Genomic DNA, 23585 nt, shown 5'->3' with positions numbered 1-23585 from the left:
TTGGTCATAAAGGTAATAATTGAACACAAAAAAGTCGATTTCACCTGAAGTGACTCCACTCCAACAGGTGGCGGTAATCAAGTAAAACGGCCGCCAACCACAATGTGAAGAAAAAGAAGAAACGCGTCACTGTTCAAAACAAAAGTTCCGCCTGTCTGGCGCCGTGTCCTCATGAAGATGTCTCAAAATACTCCAGACAAAGACGACCAAACGTCAACTAACAAAAAAACCATCTCCCTCCCAATGTCCAGAGTGAGGTTGATAATGAAGAGCTCCCCTGATGTCTCCAGCATTAACCAGGACGCTCTTTTTCTCACCACCAAGGCTACAGTAAGTAAGCTGCCGTTTAATGCTAGCTAGCTAAATCATCGGTTCACTGAGCACTGCTAACTTGTCAGCTCATTTATCTGCTGCTGCTAACAGGGATTAGCTCGCTGTTAGCTTCTCGGATAGCTAGCTAAGTCTAAATGTGGCTGCTTCAGTTTCAGTTTAAGCTCCACTTACCGTGAGTTTCTCTTTTGCTGACTTGTGTTGTGTTGTTGAAGGAGCTGTTTGTCCAGCACCTGGCTCTCGCTTCATTCAACGGCTCCGGGAAAGAAACCAACACTCTATCATACAGCGACCTGGCTCAAACCGCAGAGGAGAAGGAGACTTTCCACTTTCTTACAGGTGAGACCCAGCCACAGCCTGGTAACGTTAGACCTACAGGGACTTTCTGCAGTAATGTTGGTCACTACTAACTCTCTTCTAACCACTGAAACATTAGTGGAATAGAGTATCTACCTAAAATGAATGCAGTCTAACAAAAGTCTCTACAAAAGCCCTGCAATATCTCATCACCACGAAGGTTATAATCAATGTTACGGTCATTTGGATGCTGTAGTTTGGAATCATGGAGATTTTGTGTACTGACTATATTTGTATGTGGCTCTGTGTATATCTATATGTCACTGTGTGTTGCTACGTGTACTGACTGTGGAAACAAATATCCCTCTGGGGCAATTACTCTGAATCTTAGTTTGTGGTATTGCATTGCACATTTTGTATGCCCTCATTGATATTAATGGGTGTGAGAAAATATTAGAAAGTTGAATATGAAGTTGAATATGAAGTTTCACATCACTTCATATGGCGTGATAGGTTGGGACAGTCAGGAATGGCATTCTGGAGCTACAGTAAGAGGATAAATAGTGACTGTAAGAAGGAGTTTGACACAGTTTAATATTCTCTTTTATAGATATACTGCCTAAGAAGATCTTGGCTCGAGATTATCTTCAATCTTTGGACCAAATGCAAGATGATGATGCTGACTTTTAAAAAGGACACTGGCTACATTTCACATCTGGACCGATGTTATCAAATGCACACGTCCTGCCATTCATAAAGTGCACTGGCAGAAGAGATACCCTGAACTTTCTCAATGCTTTTTTAAATACATTGACAGAATTCAGCTGTAGGGCTCATGAAAGACGTTAGTGGACACAGAATTGAAAGTAAAGTCACATACAGTAGGTCAAATGTAAAATCAAGTGAGGACTTAGAAATCATCTTCAAACACAACAACACACTGACTCTTAGAGGTACGTAGACGTTTTACTGTATGTCTAAGATAAATACTTGAATGCCAGAAATCAAAATTTGTAACAATGGCCTAAACAAAGCAGCCTTAGATGAATCATAATGCAATCACCCCTTAACATTTTGGAACATTTTTGCATTTGGCCCGTATTCCCAGACTATCTTTGAAGGTTTTGTGGTAGCAGTGTCTTATAAAGTCCGTGCTTGTTTTGCATGCACAACAATCAGCAGGAGTAAATTGTTTTTTTCTTAATAACTTGCAGGCCTGTATGGGCTTTACTCCATGTAGCGGACCAAGACGTAATGGGAATCCATTCCACACAGCTGGTGCACAAATGTCTCAGTTCCTGAGTCATTATTACCTTTAAAATAGGATTGGGTATTTTAGAGATGCTGTCAAACATTAATTTCACAGTCAAATATGCTGATGTTAATGATTTTAAGTTACATATGATGGTAAAACAAGAGATATTGCCATGTTTGAGTTGTGTGTAGTTTATCATAAATACTTGAAAGTATAAATACCTCTTTTTTTTTTTCCAGCTTCACTACAAAGCAACTGAACATGCTGCGTCTTTCCAAATACAAATTCACACTCAAGCTTAATAGATGTGAATATTTAAAGTGTATATATCAGCTGACCACCTTACAACGCATCATCCTCATGCATTTACAAATTGTTTAGATTTGATATTAAAATAAAGATTCATGCTGTCTGATATTCATGTTGCACCGCATGTATTTTACACCACAACTTTGGAGAAATAGACGTATGTAAATGCAGTGTATAAATGTCGAATGACGCGTTAAACAGGTCAGTTCTGTTCCAAGCTAGAGGCTGATAGCGGGACCATGAAATCTCTATGTGAAACATATCTGCGAAGTGGAAATATAAAATGTGATTTAACAGCTACATGTTCAACTCTCCCTGATAATGTGAGATTTATTTATCTGATTCCAGTTTACACATGCCACTTTTAGGTGCTATGATGACATAAGGTGCATATCATGTGCATTGTGTGTTTTGTCCTCATACTATGGACTAACATAATCCTGAGCATGCATACATTTGCTGAATATATAAATACAGCACAAATATGGCAAGTGGTAATCATTGTCACTGTTGGATGAGTTTGTTGAGTCGAAGCTGTATGTTAAGCAGAGTATTCTCTAAAGTAGAAAAATGATTCTCTAGGATGTTTGCCATGTGCTCTCTTCCATCTATGGCGTCCCTTGTGTTGGCAAGATGCTCCTTCATGCTGAAAGGAATGACAAACCACAAGTAAATGTCTGAGACTTTGTGATACATTTACACACTACTCTAGGTCCCCCATCCCCCCCAAAATTCATAAATGTCCAATGAGTCTCTTCTCTCCCATCTAATAGAGAGAAAACACTGAATTGCATTAATTCTCTACAGCTGTTTTCATGGCAGAGCCTCGTCTCAGCCAGTGGGGCAAAGTGGGGCTTGTAGCTGTATTTTGTGACAGGTCTCTGGAATGTATGGTTCTAATGTATTGCATATATGCAACAACAGAAAGCCATACCACTGATATATTATGTACCTGCTCCTTAACCATTAAATAAGCAATTTAGTACATATTGATATTATCCCCACTTCTTCAGTCACTACACCACAGTTTAAGTTTTTTTTTAAATGAAATATAAGCTTCATCCCCCTCCTCACCCCAGTAATTTTCATACAACCCCTGAGGTTATGTAATCCATCAAATGGTCCATGGACTGTTTCTCACCTAGTGAGTACCCCCTGCTCCTTTCCCTCTTTCCTCGTCTCCTCCAGAGAGGCAAACACCTTTTCCATGGTCTGTATAGTTTCTACCACATCCAGGTGATCTGAATGGATCCCCTGGACCTCCTCTCTGGCTTGGTGTTCGTAGGAGATCCCTCCCTCCTCCAACCCACTGGTGGTGGACACAGCCTGCAGTGCAGCCCTGTTTTGGAGAACAAGCAGACGGGACCTGGCAAACTCTTCAGGTCCAGCTATGTTTTCCCAGCAGATTGGAGAGGACGGAGGTAACCAGAAGCGCTGGGTGCAGTTGACTGGCTTTCCTGGGGTCTCTGTTATGAAGGGGCTGTCAGCAGGGAAGCTGTGAAGCAGGTGCAGAAGAGATGATCCAGAACCCCACTCCCAATCCTCAAGGTATGGTTCCCCTGACTCATGTTCAGGGGGAACAGTAGGAAGAGGCCCCGCTGCCCCAGCACCCTCTGCTGGGAAACAGACCCCCAGCAGGAAGGAGCAGGACAGGCAGAGCACGGCCCTGCTCACTGCCCCCTGTAGCATCTCCAATCTGGCTGAAACATGAAGTATCAGGCTTGATCAGCTTTATTCAGACTGACACACACACACACACACTACAATTTGTTTACACTGTGGTATTTTAATGTAACACAGCTATTGCTTTATGGGCTGGCTTTATTCACACAACAGAGCTCCCTTTTTTAATGAGCCATAATTATATATAATCTTAATATAATAAAAATATATGCACAATGAAATGTAATTTCTAGACAGACTGATGGAGAATTACAGTGAGACTTTTCATTGTCATAAAAGTGTGTGTCAATACAGGCAAAAATGCGATTTCACCTTCAAAATAAAGGTATAAATTAGGTTACCTTTAATATAAAGAAGAAAAAGGTTAATTGCTACAGTTCTGCCACATATGTCTCCACCAAGAACAGTGTTCTTTTTTCGGTACAGTAATTTACATATCTCAAAGGCTAAAGCATATGTTGTATTTCTTATTATCTCCGGAAGTTTTACTCTCATTATGGTAGCTTCATGGTTTACCAGCAGTAGAGAGCTTAAGAAGAAAGAATCCTCACAGCTAATCCGCTACTCCTTATCGTTGCAACAACTTTAACTCATACAAACATCTTTTCCCTCAATACCGTACATACATTTCACCCACTCGTGTATGTAATATGTTTTACCTTGCAAAGAAACCCAAGCGACGAAGCAGGCTGTGAGTTCTGCGACGCTCCTTCGGTGCCTGAAGTCGTCGGAAAAAATGAGTCTGCAGACTGCAGCCTGTTACATGCGATGTGAATCAGTATTTACTGGCCCGGTAACAGCAGTCAGGAGCAAGGATTTTCAGAACACCAGACAGGCATGCTGGAAATAGTAGATCTGCTGCAGGGCTTTTCTGTAATTTATGCCTACTAAAAGTGGAATTTAGTTTCTATGCTGGATTGTACTTTTGTGGTATAAGTGCTAATTTGCAGCTTTTTGTTTCTCTAAAGACTTCAAGTCATCTGAATGGAGTAGTAGTAGGCTAGTGTGATGCTCCTGGAATTTATGAGCCATTTTACAATGTCCTAAACAGGAGCAGCAGGCTTGAATTTTAAACTCAAAACGCTCTAAACATCATGCAATCATAACCTGTGCATTTAAACTGTTTGTTACCAGTTCAGATATACCCATACACATTTATCATGCTGTTTTAAGAACAAACAAAGGTTTTTAACATTTGTTTTGTCCCAAATATTAATTTACAACATCTGTGTTTATTTAGTGAGTCTTCTGAATGGCCAGGGAAGGAATTAATGTAGCCCCAAGGCTCACACCCTGACATAAGCAACGAGGAATGAGATATTTTGGCACAAACTATCGAGGGTGTTGTAATGTAAGGGGAGGAATGACCATGTGGCGCACACCATCAATCTTAAAAGATGTACTGTGAATCTCAGGACAAACCGTAAAACATAAGCTTTGTAACTCTAAAGAAAGATGGGAATGTAAAATGCAGTATCAGATCCATCTAGATGAGACCTGTCCAGACATACTTTGGCTCTGGTCTACAGCTGGTGGTGGTAGCCAGATGTTGTTTTCAGATCCTAATGCTTTTCAAACCATTTGGAGAACAAATAGTAGAAGTTAACAGTTTTATTCAGATTAAGACAATCCATGTTTTGGCTCATACAATCAGGTGGAAGAGCCAGAAAAATAGCCACAGTAACATTTGCATTTTAAATGAAAAATGACTCAATAAGGTTAAAGTTCCAACTTTTCAGATTCTTACACAATTCCACTGCTCAACCAATCAGGATATACCAACTGCAACACCTAAAACACACCAGAGCAAAGAAAACAGGCTCCAGAACAGTACAGTGATAACAGGTACGATCTAATATAGTCATAACAAACACCCACAACACATATAAATAGCCATAAACGTACACTGATCTCATAATTATCTTTGTAATATGGGAATTATATGTAACTGCTTTGCCAATATGCCAAATCAAGTAAAATAAAAGTCAATTTTATTTATAAGAATGACAATAAAACATTTGCCAGAGACAACACATGGCACTCATTTAAGACCCTTGACTTGGAAAAAGAAAAACTCTAAATGGCAAGAAGCAGGGATCCATCTTCCAGGATGGAAACACATGCAAAAGAAGTTGTACATAAGTTCATATAAAATAATCAGTGAAACAGCAAAACCTTTTTGATTTGCCAAGTACAATGCATAGTGCCTCAACATTTTACAAAAATATAATGGAATTACAAAGTGTGAATACTGTGAATCTTAGATTAATATGGCAAAGAGATTTAGAATGTGAAATAGGTAAGGAGAAATGGCATGATACAGTTTCCAAGGTTGGGTGGGTCACTAGGGATATTAGAAGCAAATCTACTCATTACAAAATCATACATAGATACTACTATACTCCTATGAAGCTTTTCAGAATGGGCTTAGTAGAAGACAAAAGGTGTTGGAAGTGTAAGGGAGAAAATGGTACATTTCTACATGCCTTTTGGGAATGTCCTATGGTATTACCTTTCTGGAAAGAAGTATTGAGGAAACTGGGAGATTGGTTGGGACAAAGGTTACCGGAGTCTCCATTGTTCTGTCTCCTGGGTGATGACGGAGACTGCATCTTACGAATATTTGATTGCCAGGAAGAACAATGTTAAAGGGAAGTTCCATTTAGTATGGGACTATTTCTTTTCATATATTAAGGGCCTGATACATTAAGCATGTGTTGTAACACATTAAGGTGATATAATTACAAACGATATAGTGGTACAGAGGGGTGTTGTCCTTTAAGTTTAGTTTCGACTGCCTTTTTGTGTTTTGTTTTGTTGTCATTTGTAAGTTGGTTGTATTATTTGTTGAAAAATAAATAAATACTTTAATGACAAAAAAAGAATCAGTGAAACAAAAAAAGGACAATCAGATTCACAAAGCAATGGACATAGAGTTGATTTCCTATTTTTCGGTGTTGTAGTTTGTAGATGGTCTGTAGCACTCCTTGCAGTATCAACACCGGAACTAAACAGGGCTGAATTAGCAGAACTTTTATGCATTTCTTTCACATCTCCTGCAGTCAGATTCACTGTGTTCACTCGGAAGGAATCACTTCACATGGGTAGGCACTTTTAATGACATTTCGAACATGTTAAGACGCTAAAAACAAGTTTAAAACTTGCCCTGTTTAAGCCTGTTGGGTGCTAACGCTAGCAGGAGGATAACACGGTGTTGGCAGCACTGATTGTTTTCGTTTTTCTCGCTACTGACAGCACTCCAAATTTATAAACAACAGAGCTACGTATTGAAATCGACCGGAATTCTCCTTTAAGGTCTTTTGCCTTTGTAGGGCAGCGTATATATAGAAATAAGAAGGCCTAATCCTACAGTGACATCTAGTGCCGAAAACAAGAAATCGCTGCTTTATTGATTTACCACTGTGTCCCTATATCATTAAAAACACTATCTGTTTGGAGATTTGGAGCATTTTATATAGCCTATAGTTCTTTATGAAAATATGGACTAAAATTCAAATAATCCTACGCACGAGTTTACAGACTAAAATACTTACATTTGATTAAACTTATTATTAATCATTTTCGCACAAAAAGTGACTGCAATCTCTGCTGTATTGATTTCTGGAATATCTTCACAATATCTTTAAGAGCATTGCCCATGCCCCGGGTCATGTCAGTGAGGGGCGGGGATCACCGCAGAGCTCCTCCCTCCTCCAGGCTGCCGTCACCGGGGCTACTGGACCGGAGCAACTCGGCACCAACAACCAGCCACTGGCTGCTGCTCCGTGCTGAGTGAAGACTCGGTGCAGCCAGGAGCCTCCCCGCCGTCTCTGCCCGTCAGTTCTCGCGGTCCACGGTTAACGACATGGCCTCCGACGGCACGGACGAGCGATCTCCTCTGCTGTCGGGTCCCAACTCCGAGAACGTCACCCCCACTGCTCCCCCGTACCTGCAGGATTCAAGTCCCCGAGGTAAACACATGTAAAGAGCACTACTGCCTTTATGCGGAGTCATTTTTGGGCGTATCGAGTTTGTGCGAAAATAAAACTGCAGCAATGCAAGGCAAAGGCAATCAATCGGCATCTGAAAAAGGTGGAGCTTGCACTGTGAGAACTGGAGCAGTGGGTTAGAAAAGAGGGGCCTACAACAACAGCAAGATCAGTTTTTACTGCAGAAATGCTTACATCACGATCCACTGGGGCCTGTAATGTTTTGGGTCTTCACCCAAAAAAAAAAAATGGTACGTCGTGATGCTCTGTGAGGCCTCATTGATGTGGGCTGTATGTTGTTGATTGACGGGGGAGAAATGACCCACTGCAGATGAAGGCAGCCTGGCAGCCTTTTGTCCCAGCTGCAAATCAACAAAATGCCCAGATGTGTCCTTCGTGGATGGGACCAAACCCATATCAGGGCATGTTTTAAATGTCATAATGTTACATCTAGCTGTCAGTTTGCTCATTTGCATGGAAACTGGACTGTAAACAACAAATAATTGGCCTTGATCTTGCAAAGATTGTTTGAATATATACTAGCAGCTTCAACAGAGTAAACAAATGTGCATCTAAACTGACACAGTGTCCACATTCTGCTTAGTAAACAGCTGGATGTAGGTTACAGCACCATAATGCATGCAGGGCTGAATGACCAAGGCAATTACAGCTCATAAATCCTCAGTCTAGAAGCTGCTGTCAGGACTGGATTTGGGACTGAATTTAGTCTGATTCTGTATTTAGAAGAAGATTAAATCCCATTTTGAAGCTGGAGACATGCATTAAGACATGCCATTTCTTTTTTGTTGGAGGCTTTACTTGATAAAAGTTCCCTCTTAGGGAAAACATACACATCCAACTCTCATATTCAAGGATTATGTTTTGTTGTAGGTAAATTGAGCTTCAGACACTGTTCAGACAGAAAGTTCCCTCTGGACTCATAAAACACAACATGTCTTTGCTTTTGTCTGCTGCAAATGAATATATTCATTGACCGTCCGTGTCATACTCTTTGCAAAGCATTTTAGGACAAACGGCTAATATCTAGCAAACAAAATGTTGAAAAATGAACATTTTATTGTTCTGAAGCAGTCTAATCTTGCAGAGCTCATATTTCACCACCAGATTATTCATAAAGACTTTAACACTGGACTGTCATAACCTGTGAACTGGCAGCCTGTTTGGATGTTACAGCACAGACTGAGTAAAAGCTTAAATGAATGTCTGTATGTGTCATGGCTTATAGTTCCTCCTCCCTCTCTGCACTCTGGTAAATGGTTAATCCCAGTTTCTCTGGGTTTGTTGGGGTACAATATGCTATCAGCCAATTTGGGGTAAATCCTCTATCAGTCAAAGATGCCAAAAACTGAGCTGTTTTCCTAAAATACAATGACTGAGACGATGCTTTGACTTATAATCACCTGCATTTAGGAAACTGAGTGAACATAAACTGTGATTAGGATTGAGTAAAATATGTTATTTCTGAAAGTGACTGCAATCTCTGCTCTATTGATATCTTCACAATAGTAATTAATGACTCCTTTACCAGATGAACAGATTTGTCCACCATCAGTTTTTATTCAGCTGTATCAGGTAGACCCATATTCACAGTGTGGTGGTGGTGAGAGGCGGAGACCAATGACCTTGGCTGCATCTGAGTGGTTAGTCATGTGCTTGATTTGGTTGTCACCTGCTTGATGTGTTTCTGCTTGAAAGGCAGAATAAATGGACTGCAACAAAAGGCTGTGCAAGCCTTGACAGTGTTTTAATCTTGACCGTGATTAATTAATTCTTCTTTACTTTTACTCAGTGGCAGTGATTTACTAAAGCTGTTAAAATACACATTTTATCCAAACTTTTAAACCAGAGATGGTGGCAAAATATTAGACAGTCATGCAAGGGAGGAATCTGCTACATTTATCCTCATGCTGCACAGTTTTGCTTGTTAGGGAAGTGATAATTATCCTAGGTAACTGGGAAGGATGAGTCTGGTAATATTCTATAAATTTGTTTTATTACATAATACATATCTCTCGAAAAGTCCAAAACCAACAATGAGTTGATTCTACTAACAAATGTCTGTTTAGCTAAAGCCTAATATATCTATATTTGTCTGTGCCATAGATCTCCATTGTTGTCCAAACACTATTAAAAACACATCAATGAGCCACATTCATTACAGTCAACATGGGCACTGTAGTTTATTTTGAGTCAGGGGTGTGCCATATCATATTGTACAAGAAAATACCAGTATATAATATGATAACAATGTTTTTTATTATCAACAATATTTCATTATTATTTGTCTACGTCATGATTACATATATAAGCAGCATCACACATGGCTGAAAGTTGCGTTGCTGCTGGCTCCGCCATGGGTGAGTTGCCTCCAAAAAAGGAACGTCAGTGGTGTGGAAGGGGTTTGAAAACCTTCAGCAGCACTACATCATGAACGCCGTCATTTAGCAACTGCATTAACCATGAGACAAGACGTGCCAGGATCTGATTTAACTCAGGTGATGACGACTGGCCGATCATCACCACATCGCATGCTCACTTCACGGTAATTAATCAGAGCAACATCATGTCAAAGAAAGGAAAAACGTCTGAGCAATTGCAAAAATATTTTGCAATATCATGATGTTATTTTAAGGCCATGTCGTTCACCCCTACACTGGAGCTCCAAATGTGTATTAATTCATGACTGAAAAGAGTCCTAAAAACAAATAGGCCTACACTATTTACATCTGCTTGAGTAACATTTGCTAGAAACTACAGTGCCCAGATGTTTTAGGAAAAGTAATGATTTCCGTCTTTGGTATAGGAACTAATAATTCCTGTAAGACAGGAAGTACTGAGGCGTACTAATTCATTTTTTGTTTTAATTTTATTGATAGGATTTGTTGACATAATGAAAATATAGGTCCTCATCCTTTAACCTTGAAGACATTTTTTATTTAATGCCACATGAGCAATGGGAAACAGAATAAAAAGCCATTCTTCACTAAAAATCGCAAGTCACACAATCAGTGATGGCACCAGCTAGACAGGGCGTGATAATGACTGTATGTTGTGGTGCTGCTGGTGGAGGTTGTTGTAGTAGAGCGTCTTCTCGTCTTACCTCTGGTTCTGAGGAAAGCCAGTGAAAACCTATTGCTTCTATATTCAGTTTCAAACATGCATTAGGACAACTCCACCACAGCAGAGAGAGAAGCGAGTAGAAACGGGCCTCTCCTGAGACTGAGAGCCGGTGGTGGATAACAGAGAGAAGTGCTGACTGTCTTTGAATTCAAGTTCTTTTAGGATTTTATTTCATACTGTTAGATAATAATTTATGGTTTAAGAAGAGAATACAGTCTGCATCTGACTGTATTACATTTTGGATTAACTCAGCTAAGTAGAAAATGCATCACCATGTGCTGCCTGCACACAGTAGGAGTGTCCATTCTGGCATGGTTTGGTTGTAATTCTAGCCGTGTTTGCCCAATTAGACGGGGTGTCCCATGTCCCTGTGGTGTCCAGTGTCACTGAATCTTAGAGACAAGCTTGTTTACCTGTTGACTTGTCCCATTATCTCATTCAGAGTGAAAGAAATTGGTTATTTGTGAGATTAAATGTCCTCCTTTGTGTTTTGTTTAGTACTTGGGTCAGGCTTAACAAAGACTTGATAATGTATCACAAGAGACTGCAATATTTTATTTTTATTTAACCTTTATTTATACAGGTAATCTCATTGAGATACAGGGTTAGTCTATGGGTTATGGCTACATCAAATTATTATTTCCATTATCTATTAACCTGTTGATCATTTTGTTGATTAATTGAATCATTGTGTGGTCTAAAAGATGTCAGAAAATACTGAAAAATGCTAATCATAATTTCTCTAAACCTGGATTGACACATTTGAATAGCTTTTTTTTTTTGCCAAAAAAACCCCCACAGTCCAATACTAATTTTTTTTAATAATGGATGGAAAAGAGAAGAAGCAGCTTTTCACATCTGGGGCGGGAACGGCTGATTTTGGAGTATTTTTGTGTGACAAAGACTTGACAATTGCATGATTATCAGAATTGTTGCAGATACATTTTCTGTCGACTGACAAATGCTTGCAGCTCTGCTGGCTGGCCTGTGGCCCGGAGGTAAAATGGTTGTCCCACAAGGTTGGCGGCTCAATCCCAGGCTCTTCAGCCACATGTCAAAGTGTCCCTGAGCAAGACACTGAACCCCATGTCGCTCCCCGGATGCTGTATGTATAGCTGTCCACTGCTCCTAATACTTAGGATGGGTTAAATGCAGTAATAGAATTTCACTACATTGTACTGTGTGTATGTGACGATTAAGAATAAAGTTTGATCCTTGATTCTTTTTGATCCTTTCTCCCATCACTGCCTGAGCTCTGCAGTAAATCTGGACTTAGTTCTTAGTATGCGAAGAATGTAGGTAGTTAGTATAACTGCAGACACACACACATTTTATATAACTTTGCTTCTAATTTAAGTTAAAATATTATATTTGATGGACTTTTCATTACTGTAAAATTATCAGATATTTTTCTCAGGAGCAAATTACAACGACAAATGACTAAATTCATTTAATGTTGAAGGTTGAATGAAATAGTTTAATGGAGATCTAAGTATCACACAGATTGTACAGTATTTACGACTACTACAGTAGTAGGATTGGTAGTGACTGGTGCAAATCTATGGATTAGATATATTAAAAACCTGAAAAACACATGGAATGTAGACTAATTACACAAGGTTAATGTGGGATTAAACAGTACTGAGTTCATTTGGCTACTGTAGTTCGTTAGTTATTTCAGACATTAAAAGAACATTTTTAAGTCTGGCCATTTGATCATGTTGATTATACTTGTTTATGGACCATAAAACACTTTTCAGTGGCCTGGCTTATCTTTGTTTCTCAAACAAAATAGCTTATTAGCCTCGTTAGCAGGGACATTTAAATGTTGCTGCTCATCCAACTGAAGCACCAACTGAACAAGTCTAAAACCCCCAAAACCCCCAATGTTTCTTTAAAGTGACAGGAAGTATTTAATTTTGATCCATGTATTTATGAATACGTTATATTACATATTACTTTCAAGTGTAGCTCAAATGTTACATTATACCATCTTGATATGTCCTCAAAATACCACAGCCTCACAATAAGAAAATGGCTCATATGCTACATGTTAACTTTGTCTGCAGCTTGGCAGAGAGTGGATTTTACGCCATCACTTTGGTATCTAAAAGGGCCCATTGTTTCTTTCTTAAACATAGAGAGTAGTGCTCGGCCCTAGACTGACAAGCCAGACCCACATTTGCTGCCGCTAGGGTGCGTCTAGATTTCTAGGCTAGCTTGGTCCCTGACAAAGAGAGAAGAGTCACATGTTTAACAATCAGTGTCGCACACAGGCTGTCATGGGTTTGCATACAGTATGTGCAGGAGTTTCCAGGCTGCATATCATACACTAGGTTTAATAGTTACTGAGAGAGGCATTGAATAATGTTTGTGTTTGTTATATGCCTTTTTATGAGAAAAGTTATTCCTGAAAGTGCTTCGTATTTAGGTAGTATTGTAATATATAATAAGTATTGTAACGGGCCCCTATAACTATGAGTTGTTTTGGGATGCATCAGATGTTTGTTTTTGTATATTGTATATTGTACTGGGTAGCTCATCATAAAATTAAGGCTCCCTGCAACTAGAGATTATTTTCATTATCGGGTTATTAAAAGCACTAAATTCTCACATTTTAGAAGCTGGAACCTTCAAATGTTTTTCATTTTTGCTTGGACAATAACTCAAACAGTCAATTATCAACATAGTTGTTTGACTTTTGGACAGCAAATCTTTTTGTTGTTTTGTTTGAGATCAGAGATTATGACTTCATTTTGGTCTGTTAGACCCTCATCAGAAATATGATTTTATTGTGTGTTATCCACATAATCCATAGGCAGTTTACTTCCAAACATTACCCACATTGCACTTGTTTTATGTCTAATGTAATGTCTAAAATCTTCAAGATCTTGGTCCACAACATATTATATGAGTCTGGAGGTTTATTCTTAACTTTGGAAATGGCAATTAAAAAAAAACAAATTTCAACTTAAGGGCGACTTACTGGATTTCCTTTAGAGCTTTCAGCTGTATTTTGTGGCATTTATTAACCGATGACACATCCTGACATTAAAATTAAGTTCTTGTGTGAAGCTAACCTCCAGAGATACTGCAATAATGTTTGTTTAATGTCTATAGTTTTATCGATGCGTGCACTATTAACAGCTGGCCGTGTGTTGTGTGTTTTGCCCTCCTCCTCCTCTCAAAGCCGAGCTACCTCCTCCCTACACAGCCATCGCCAGCCCTGACGCCGGCGGTGTGCCTGTCATCAACTGCCGCGTATGTCAGTCGCTCATAAACCTGGATGGAAAGCTGCATCAGCACGTGGTTAAGTGCACAGTCTGCAATGAAGCTACAGTAAGTGGAGGCCATTGTTGAGGCCTGTGACAGCTTTATAAATTATTCTTAGGGTTGAGTCGTGGTAGTTTAACTGTCAAGTTGAGTAAAGACATTTAGTCTTCAGTTTTATTTGAGCTGCTTATCACTGCTCTCCTCTCCTCCATCTCTTCGGCAATCTAATCACACATGCACACGCTTTTTCTAGCTTTTTCTGTATTTTTGCGCGGCATCATTTTGCATGATAAAACATGGAATTTGTCGGACTATCAAGAGAGACCCCATTTTCTATGCAGGCCAATTCTTTGACTATTTTTCATCTTGGCAATGTCCACCTTTTAGAGCCTTTCCAGATGTTGATGTAGACATCTGTCACATCCATCAGTCAGTCCAGTGATAAGTGCTCCATATGGCTCAAATGTATCTCCTGTGTCTATCTGAGAGCTTTGATCGAGCTGTCAGTGGAGGCAGCGAGGAGGATGAATGGCAATCATCGCAAACACTCGGGTGGGAAAAGCCATTTCCACTGGCTGATATTTGTGGTGCTTATACATCAACTCAACCATATATTCTATAACACTGGACCAAAACATTGCACAGTTAATAGTGTTTGGCCTTCAGTTGTTGCATCTTATTTCAGCTTAGGTACTGGTATCGGTATCGGAACATCTCTACCTACGATCAACTACTCTACATAAATTAAACATTTCTCAATACAGTCTAATTCCAGGCACCATTCTAAATTGCTTCTGAAATAACCTTATTCAAAGGTGTCTGCAGGTGTGTATTTCTGTGTGTATGCATATGTATATATAACATAAGTGTTACATTAATAAACTTTATTATTGTAATAACAGTTTCTGCCATTGGCCAGCCCAATGTGTGTAGACATAAACAGTCTTGCATACATAGGCTTTATAAATGACTGACAAAAACAGCATGTCAGCGGACATAATATGGACATTTGGAGCTGATAATTAACTAATATATATTTTATATATTTAAGGCAAAGTTATCACTTTTTACACCTTGTTAGGTCTGAACGGCTTTGCTATGTCACCTCTACAGCGTTTTAAACCAACTGCTCCCCTCTTTTATGGCTTTGTGTTCTGTATTAAACTGATTTTGATATGTTGCCTTCCAGCCCATCAAGAACCCCCCAACAGGGAAGAAATATGTGAGGTGTCCCTGTAACTGCCTGCTCATCTGTAAAGACACGTCCAGGAGGATAGGATGTCCTCGACCAAACTGGTAGGTAGCAGGCAGTCATGTTCAGTCTGTTTTTTTTTTTACTTCTTTTCCAAGCCAAATTTGAGGCTCTGACAAAAATCTCAACATCAGGGAAAGTCCATTTTTATAGGGCAAATCAAGCCCTTTCTATAGTTTCATGTCATCAAAAACTTTTATAATCCTGTCTTGGATTGGTTGTAAATATAAGCTTGTCCATCTCTTCGTTCCTTCGACAGCAGACGCATAATCAACCTGAGCCCGGTGATGGTTATCCCAGAGGAGCAACCCGCCCAGCCGGCACTGCCCATCCAACCTGAAGGGATGAGGGTGGTCTGCGGTCACTGTGGCAACACCTTTCTTGTACGTAAACCCTCTAACCAAATCTAACCAATCACAGAGTTGTTTATGCAGAATTGTGTTGCTGTGCTGTTGTTGGTACTAGCATATTAATGATCTTGAGAGAAAAAGCACAGCGTATTCTTCGCTATTTGGTGATGGCAATAGGGACATAGTTGCAGAGTTTTTTTTCGAGGGCTATATCTTATTCAAGTTAATCCAAAGCACACATAAGAGCTAATAAGATGTTCTTCTCTTGTTGATCTTTTATATTTGTTGAAATGAAAACAGAATATGATGTTTGCAAGTGGCTGTCATGCATTTGGGGCACGTTTCCTTTCCTCGTCTGGCTCATTAACACCTAATAGCAGTGTGGTTGCAGCCTTTTGTCGATTATTCCCATTTTAAATGAAATTGTCTTCCTTCACCCTGTGTTGAAGATTAGTATTTTTGTAAAGTGTTCACTTTGATGGAGGTTTAAATACCTTATACCTCTATTTGTCATGTTGCATATTTATAAAAGGAACTGCAAGGTGTCTCATTGAAGGAAGAAGGTGCAGAACCTGAGATATTGAGTCAGTATGACTCTGACTCGCAAGTCAAAATCAGTGCTATTGTCCTCTAAACTTGTGCACATTGTCACTTGCGACGTCTGTAGGGCAGTGAGGACGCCATGACATCCCAGCCAATGTCTGGCATCCCCAGCGATGGCTCTCCCCCAGCACAACAACAGGTTGAGAAAGCTGGTCATACTGATGGACATATTAACAACAGCCTAACCTGCTCCAGTTCAATCTGTGGCCTTATTTACACTGGTGATAATATGACGTTGTACACATCTGGCTTTCTAGAGAGCTTCAGTTAAAGAGAGGTGAATTAGATTTTTTAATATAAAATTGGCTTAAAATCAAAGCTGATTTGGCCTGAATTTCAATTTTATTTTTTCATTGCTTCTCTGAAGCCAGATGTCAAAAGTCACATATTAAACTTGTGTCAGTAGGACCTTAAATTATTAACACCCTTATTGAAACAATTGTGTATATATACAATCCTAACTAATATAACAATAATTCCAGATGCTAATTTAGCCAACATTTTGATATATTCTTCGATAAAGACATAATAAATAGATTTACAAGTTGCAGACTGTCATAATAATTGATCATGTAAATCATTCCCAGTAGTTCTTGTGTTGATTGTTATAAAAGTACAGTCAGATTATAGTGTGGTGTTACATTTCTGTGTTCACACATGCATGTGTGGATGCTCCTGTAATTTACCTTAACAGCGTTTCTTCTTCTGTTTCCTCACAGTGGATGGAGCTTCGGTTTAACACTCTAGCCAAGTGTCCGCACTGCAAAAAAATGTGAGTCCATCAAACCTCCATCTAACTCAGTACACAAATGGCGTTTTTCCATTACATGGTACCTGCTCGACTCTACTCGCCTCGACTCTACTCGCCTCACTGTGCGTCCGTTTTCCATTGCAGATTTTAGTACTGCCTCAGCGTGGCTGGTCGTCATAGCGGCGCACACACACAGAACGTGGAAGGTGTGTTGTTGTTGCCACAGCCAGAAAAAACATTTTGTTTCAAATGAAGCTGGAGGCAGCAAAAATAAACACAGCTGGCTAAACTATTTAAAAATGGCGGGTTTGTTCAGGACACCCCCCTCTGTCGCTTTCACGTCACCTTTTGGTATCGGCTCAGCTCGCTTGGAACCTCGACTGAGGTGGTACTAAAAAATGTACCTGTTAGCAGGTACCAGGGACTTTTTTTCGTAATGGAAAACCAAAAAAGGCGAGTAGAGTAAAGTCGAGGCGAGTCGAGCAGGTACCATGTAATGGAAAAGCGCCAAAAGGTGACAATGTGAATCACCGTAGCAGTGTGTTTTCAACTCATGTATTTTAGCTGACCATTTTCAGTTTTTGGATGATTTTCTCTGACTGTTGCAGGCAGCATTTGGTTTTCATTTTATTTATGTAAGGTGTGAAAGTCATTTAGCAGATGCTTGAAACTTTTTTTAAAGTCTACAATCATCCCAGTGAACATCAAGTCTGTGTTGATTTTTGTCAAAGTTACGTTATTGTTGCCTAGTTTTACAGTTAAAATGTTTGCGTCATAATTATAATATAACTTTTATTTATATTAATGCAGACTTGGATGTTCACTGTGAAGTTGCTATGAGGGTCAAGAATCTGCAACTTTGTTTTTATATTAAATGCAGAAATAAATCTAAGCCAATGGCTGCCATAAAAAAATCAGATTTTCTCAAACGCAGTAAGCCTGGTTTTGAAAATGGTTAATTGTGATGTAAAGTTTAAATGATTTGCAGGTCTTGTTTTTAAAGTAAAAAAAAACTACTGTATATTAGAGGAAGCAGAATACTTTAAAAAAATATAAATCACCTGCTTGTACTTTTAACGTTCAGCTGTTGTTGCTGGTGAAGTTTTCAAGGACTTACTTTATGGACGCCGAGCTTTATAGGTCTGGACTTTGTAGTTCTTGTAAGGAGAGGGGAGTGGAGGTGATGGAGGCTAATCTAAACGCATGACAGGAATTAGAGCCTGGCCTCAATACATGTATGCGACATTACTGTATCTACACAGGGCAAGCAGTGATGCTGAGACGACAGACAGCCTGCATCAAAACAAGCTGCTGTCTTGGCCTCTGTCTCTTATCACTGCATCTGCCTTTTTCTATACCTCTGCGTTTGTCTCTGTCTCGCTCTGTACCTCTTCTGCCATCTTTCCTTGTATTTTATTTAATATTTTGACAATATCTCTATTTACATCTCTCTCTGTCTTTCACTCTATTTATATATACTTACCTTACCAAAGAAACATAACTCCAACATAAAACATTACAAACAACATTTTCAAACTCACCCAGAGTTTTACAAATAAAATGCGTGATGAAAATGTCTCTCTAACCCGGAAACACAACTCTTTGTCTTTTTATGATAATCCAGCCGTAAGAAGTCAGGAGGGATAAAGGGCTTTTTACATGTGTTGGCTTAAATCATCATATGAGCACTACTACAATGGGATTTGTATTCTGTGTAGCGTATACTATTCTGGGAGACCATTAAACCGTTTAATCTGTTTATAGCAAATAGTAATGGTAATAATCTTTGAATTCATTTCTACTTTTCCCCTGTGTCTCTTTATCTTTTTTGTTTTCTATCTCTTTCTTTCCATCCATATGTTCTTAGTCTGTCTTTTCCTCCCTTGTAACAAGTCAAAACAGTAACAGATGAAGTAACATGGAGTCAAGTACATTTACCTTATTGCTTATAAGGAACTGATACTTTTTGTAGTAGCACTTCACAGAGGAAAATCCCCCAATTACATGTGTAAGGTGTTGTAGGGCATTTTCTTTGCCTGATTAATTCTTGTTTTGCAAGTGATGTTCAGTGCTTAAGTTTTTAAAAAACATCCTTTGAAAAGAGGTCTGCTCCATATATGGTCACAGTTCAAATGAATGAGATGGTCAGGTTGGACAAATGTAAATGGAGAGTCGAACAAAGACGAAACGTGACAGCAGAAGGAGATTTTTTTTTAAAAAGAAAGTAATAAATCAGGTGATCAGGCTTCCCATAAGCCATCTGAATACCAACGATTCCTGAAGAATGCTTGAGTCCCGTCACATGCGAGGCATGTGAGAGCAGAGAGGGGGAAGAAAGTAAAGAAATGGTGAAGCAAAACAAAAAGCTGATGTCAGTCTGGTGCTTTAGGGCAGTCACTGGAGTATGGGTGGAATTTAAGTTGTGTGACTGACCTCTGGCGCTTTCATGTGTGACTTAAAAAGAGGAAGAGAGATTTTTTTTCTGGGAAATGGGATGAAGTCGTAACAGTAAATATCAGAATGCAAACAATTTAACCATTTTTGTACCACAAAATGTTTCCAAGGTTTTGTTTACTCATACTGGAGTTTCAAATATTCAACTAAAATTTTAAGTTTTTTAAACCATAGCCATATAACAATACACATACAGAAGGATGAGATGTTTCTCTTCTCACTCTCTTTCTGCAGATCCTCTGTTGGCAGTGCGCTCCCTAGGAGGCGTTGTTGTGCTTATATTACTGTAGGAATGATCTGCATTTTCATTGGAGTGGGTTTAACAGTAAGTACGGTCTTTGTCTTGTTTGAGTTGTTTGAAGTGTGCAAGTAAAGATGTATATGGTGTGTAGTGCTTTCAAAACAGACGTTGCAAAGTGCTTCACATTGAAAGCATTTAGCAGGAAATACACAGGCAGGACAGTAACAAACACAAGAACAATAAAATAGAAGTGACAAAACAGAAGTAACATTTAAAAAAAGCAAAACATCAGATAAAGTGCGAGAATATAAGTGAGTATGGAGAAGTTTTTTTAAACAAGACGAGTCTACAGACACACTAGCAGCTATGCAAGGCTGTACTTGAGCTGAATGTTAATACTAACATGCTCACTGTGACAATGTTAGCATGCTGATGTTTAGCAGGTATAGTTTACCATGTTAACGTGCTAACATTTGCTAACTAGCACTTAACACAAATTACAGCTGTGGATGATGGGAATGCCATTACTTTAGACAGTGTTAGGTCATAAACCAAAGGACCTGATGATGGGGCTAGATCACAGGTATAACAAGTCATCCTGAGAGGAACATTATGGGTGTAGCAAGCAGCAAATTTCCTTCCATTCAATATTTAAATATTTTACTCAAAACCCCCAAAAATGGAACCTCATGGTGGCACTAGATGGAAAGTCAGGAAATCATCAAAGTTCTGGGGAACACGAATGCCTTTTTTATTTTTATTTCATGGCAGTCCATCCAATAATTGTTGAGATGTTTCAGTCTGAACCAAAATGGTGGACCGACCGGCTGGCAGACACTGTTATCCATAGAGTCTTGCACCTGAGTTCAGGAAATCTCCAGTAGACGCTGGTTAGCCGACCTGAGAAACTTTAAATGACTATATGGTCACAGCATTTAAAAAAATTACCGTGTAGATAGATTAAAAATAAATAGAGAGATATAAAATGGCATATCCTATGTAGTGGTTTTAATGCACAATCTTACAATACATCGAATACCCTTTGGCCTCTGGACCTCTGGAGTAAACAAAACTATTTTGTACAAACAACTGCATATTGTTCAGTTTTGCACAGTATATCAGAGTCATTTCAGACTTTCACAACTTGGTCTAATCATATTAAAATCATAATCACTTGATAATAATCTAATGGTATTACAGTACCTAATATTTCATAACTCAAGGTTACTGAGTTTGTTGCAGTTCATTTACATTTTCCTGCAACTTTTCTGATGAAGTGGATCACATCACTGATACATAGACTAAGGTCTTTTATTAATCTCTCTCTATAAAGATAAAAGTTTATGAATGCATGAATGAAAATCTTTATTCTTGTTCTTGTTAATATTTCACCCATCTTCTTTCTCTCCTCCGTATTAACAGGTTGGTACTCGGGACTTTGCCAATCGTTACAACGCCACCTACGTGTCCTGGGCGTTCGCCTACCTGCTGGGTCTCATCTGTCTGATACGAGCCTGCTACTGGGGTGCTATCAAAGTCAGCTACCCGGAGAATAGCTTCACCTAGAGCGGGCTCGGCACTGCTCGGCACTGCTCGGCACAGCTCGGCACGGCACGGCCCTGCGCGGCTGGAAAAACAAACCACCTTTTTAGTTTTTTTTCCATCTTGTTTAGATTTCAAACTGGCCATGTTCAGCAGAGTGGAAGGTCTGCAGAGCGACTGGACAGGAGTGTGTTAAAGAGGTGTATGTTGGAGATGTAGCTTGTTGTGTTTGTGTCTGGAATGTTCAAAACAGTTTTGACTCGCTGAACAAATCTAATGTATGTTGACTAGTCCTCCTATAGTCCACAAGGACTCAAATCCTGCCCAGGTTTTGCCCAAATCCTCCAAAATCCAGAATCATGAACTTAAAAAAAACTGATTTTTTTCTTTTCTTAATCAATGCCAAGATTTAGATAAAAAAAACAACAACATTATTTTATCAACCTGGTTGGATTTGGTCTTTCTGGACCAGTTTTCTTTTGTGTTTTTCAGCACTTGATTTCTTTTGTTACTGACCAGACCAAAATGAGACAACCTCCTAAGAACAGTTTACCCATTGCACTACGATTATATGCAATTGTATGTGTTGTTTTGCTGCTAGTTTAACTCCTGCTACAGAAAGCTGCATACCTATATTGTATTGTAACCATTTACCTTGCCTATATACACTGACATAGTATTGCATTATGATTTTAACTTTCGAAATGATCACTTTTTAAAAGAAATCCTTAAATACCCATGTGTGCCAACTTTGCTGCCCAGTATTAGTCAAGACAAGCAAAAGATCAGCAGGAGCTTGTTTTTTTTGTTGTTTTTTTTAATCAGTGTTATTTTTTCTGGTGCCATGCAGCTTTGAACTTACAACAGCAATAACCATTTTATTTGAGTTATTTTGAACCGTACTTCCCTATGTTCTTCACTGCGTTTCCGTTGCCTTCTCACTAGTGAAAATGAATCCCACAACATGGTGACTTAGTTTGCATGTTGACCTGTCTCTGCTCTGTCACTAAGGTGGTGTTTTTTTTTTTTTTTCAGTTTTCAGAGAGGTAGCTGAAGCTTCTGATGCTCCTGTCTTTGCTCCTTCTGCCTGTGAGTTAGAATGTAAATCCTCCTCTTCCTCCCCCCCGCTTATAATTACCGCTCTCTGACCTCCGGTGAACTCTCTTGCTATAGACTAACTCAGCGTCCTGTCTCTCGACATTTACCAGTGAGCATAGCTCAAACTTCTAACCTTGTTTTGAATGTGATGATTATGATGATGAAGCAGAAAATAATGTTTAAAAAAATACTGTACTCTTTGTACATAGTTCAAATTCAGTACTTGGAAAACTGTAGTGAGTGGTGAAAGAAGAAAGAAGGTTGCTCTTGGGTCTTTTTAAAAATGATAATTTATCAATAAAATGCAAAAACTGCCTGTATTGTTCTGTTTGCTCATTGGCTGTGAAGACATACAAGATTCAAACAAACGGGATGTACTTAAGTCATTTTGAGAAACTTACTTTATTGCTCTTTTATACTTTTTTTTTTGTAGTTTTTTTTTTTTTTACTCCACTACATTTATTTGATAGCTGTAGTTAGTGTCGGATTCATTTTTTTTAGTGAAAAATAGATGATCTCATGAAATGGGATACATCACTGTAGATTAAACCATCCAACAATATATAACAAAGAATTTCATAACTGGACCAGCTACAACATTAAAATTCCTAAAAAGTACTTAAGACACAATAAGATTCACTACATTTTTGCTGATATTACTCACATTTATGAATGGCTTAATCATTTAATTTAAAGTGCTCATATTATGCTTTTTGGCTTTTCCCCTTTCCTTTATTGTGTTCTATATCTTTTTTGTGCATGTTATAGGTTTACAAAGTGAAAAAGCCCAAAGTCCACCACAAAGGGACTTACCATCTCCAACCAGAGGTGTAGTGGTAAAAAAAGAGGTGGGTAAACTATAAATTCTGGTGGACCACGACGTGGTCACCCGGTAAGGTGGGCCACTGCCTACCGGTGTATGTGTATCTTGATGACATCGCTATAGGCTATCATTTGATGGTACTACCAAGGGTATCACTGGTTGTTCCCTCATCATAGGTCACACAATCACTATTC

General features: G+C 39.0%; 3 protein-coding genes across 4 annotated transcripts; 2 read left to right on the top strand and 1 right to left on the bottom strand.

Annotated features, from left to right (window-relative positions):
- The first annotated feature begins 111 nt into the window (after positions 1 to 111).
- Positions 112 to 2299, top strand: chrac1 (chromatin accessibility complex subunit 1). The gene is made up of 3 exons (XM_078268476.1): positions 112 to 330; positions 546 to 669; positions 1238 to 2299. Exons 1-3 carry the CDS (start codon positions 172 to 174, stop codon positions 1315 to 1317), a joined length of 363 nt encoding a protein of 120 aa, XP_078124602.1. The 5' UTR covers positions 112 to 171; the 3' UTR covers positions 1318 to 2299.
- On the bottom strand, positions 1581 to 4657 carry LOC144529405 (uncharacterized). 2 transcript variants are annotated; one of them, XM_078268474.1, is made up of 3 exons: positions 4534 to 4657; positions 3333 to 3891; positions 1581 to 2837 (listed from the first exon to the last, which is right to left on the bottom strand). In XM_078268474.1, exons 2-3 carry the CDS (start codon positions 3878 to 3880, stop codon positions 2696 to 2698), a joined length of 690 nt encoding a protein of 229 aa, XP_078124600.1. In that variant the 5' UTR covers positions 3881 to 3891; positions 4534 to 4657; the 3' UTR covers positions 1581 to 2695. The 2 variants fall into 2 exon arrangements, with proteins under 2 accessions (XP_078124600.1, XP_078124601.1); XM_078268475.1 differs by having other exon boundaries at positions 3333 to 3887.
- Positions 4658 to 7577: 2920 nt separating this feature from the next.
- On the top strand, positions 7578 to 22884 carry pip4p2 (phosphatidylinositol-4,5-bisphosphate 4-phosphatase 2). The gene is made up of 7 exons (XM_078268130.1): positions 7578 to 7845; positions 14195 to 14343; positions 15467 to 15573; positions 15789 to 15912; positions 17202 to 17254; positions 19922 to 20012; positions 21351 to 22884. Exons 1-7 carry the CDS (start codon positions 7740 to 7742, stop codon positions 21492 to 21494), a joined length of 774 nt encoding a protein of 257 aa, XP_078124256.1. The 5' UTR covers positions 7578 to 7739; the 3' UTR covers positions 21495 to 22884.
- Positions 22885 to 23585: the final 701 nt, after the last annotated feature.

The sequence above is a fragment of the Sander vitreus genome, chromosome 14 (assembly GCF_031162955.1).
Source record: "Sander vitreus isolate 19-12246 chromosome 14, sanVit1, whole genome shotgun sequence".
Lineage (NCBI taxonomy): Eukaryota > Metazoa > Chordata > Actinopteri > Perciformes > Percidae > Sander > Sander vitreus.
The sequence above is the reverse complement of the archived record's forward strand: the minus strand, read 5'-3'. Positions and strand labels throughout refer to the sequence as shown.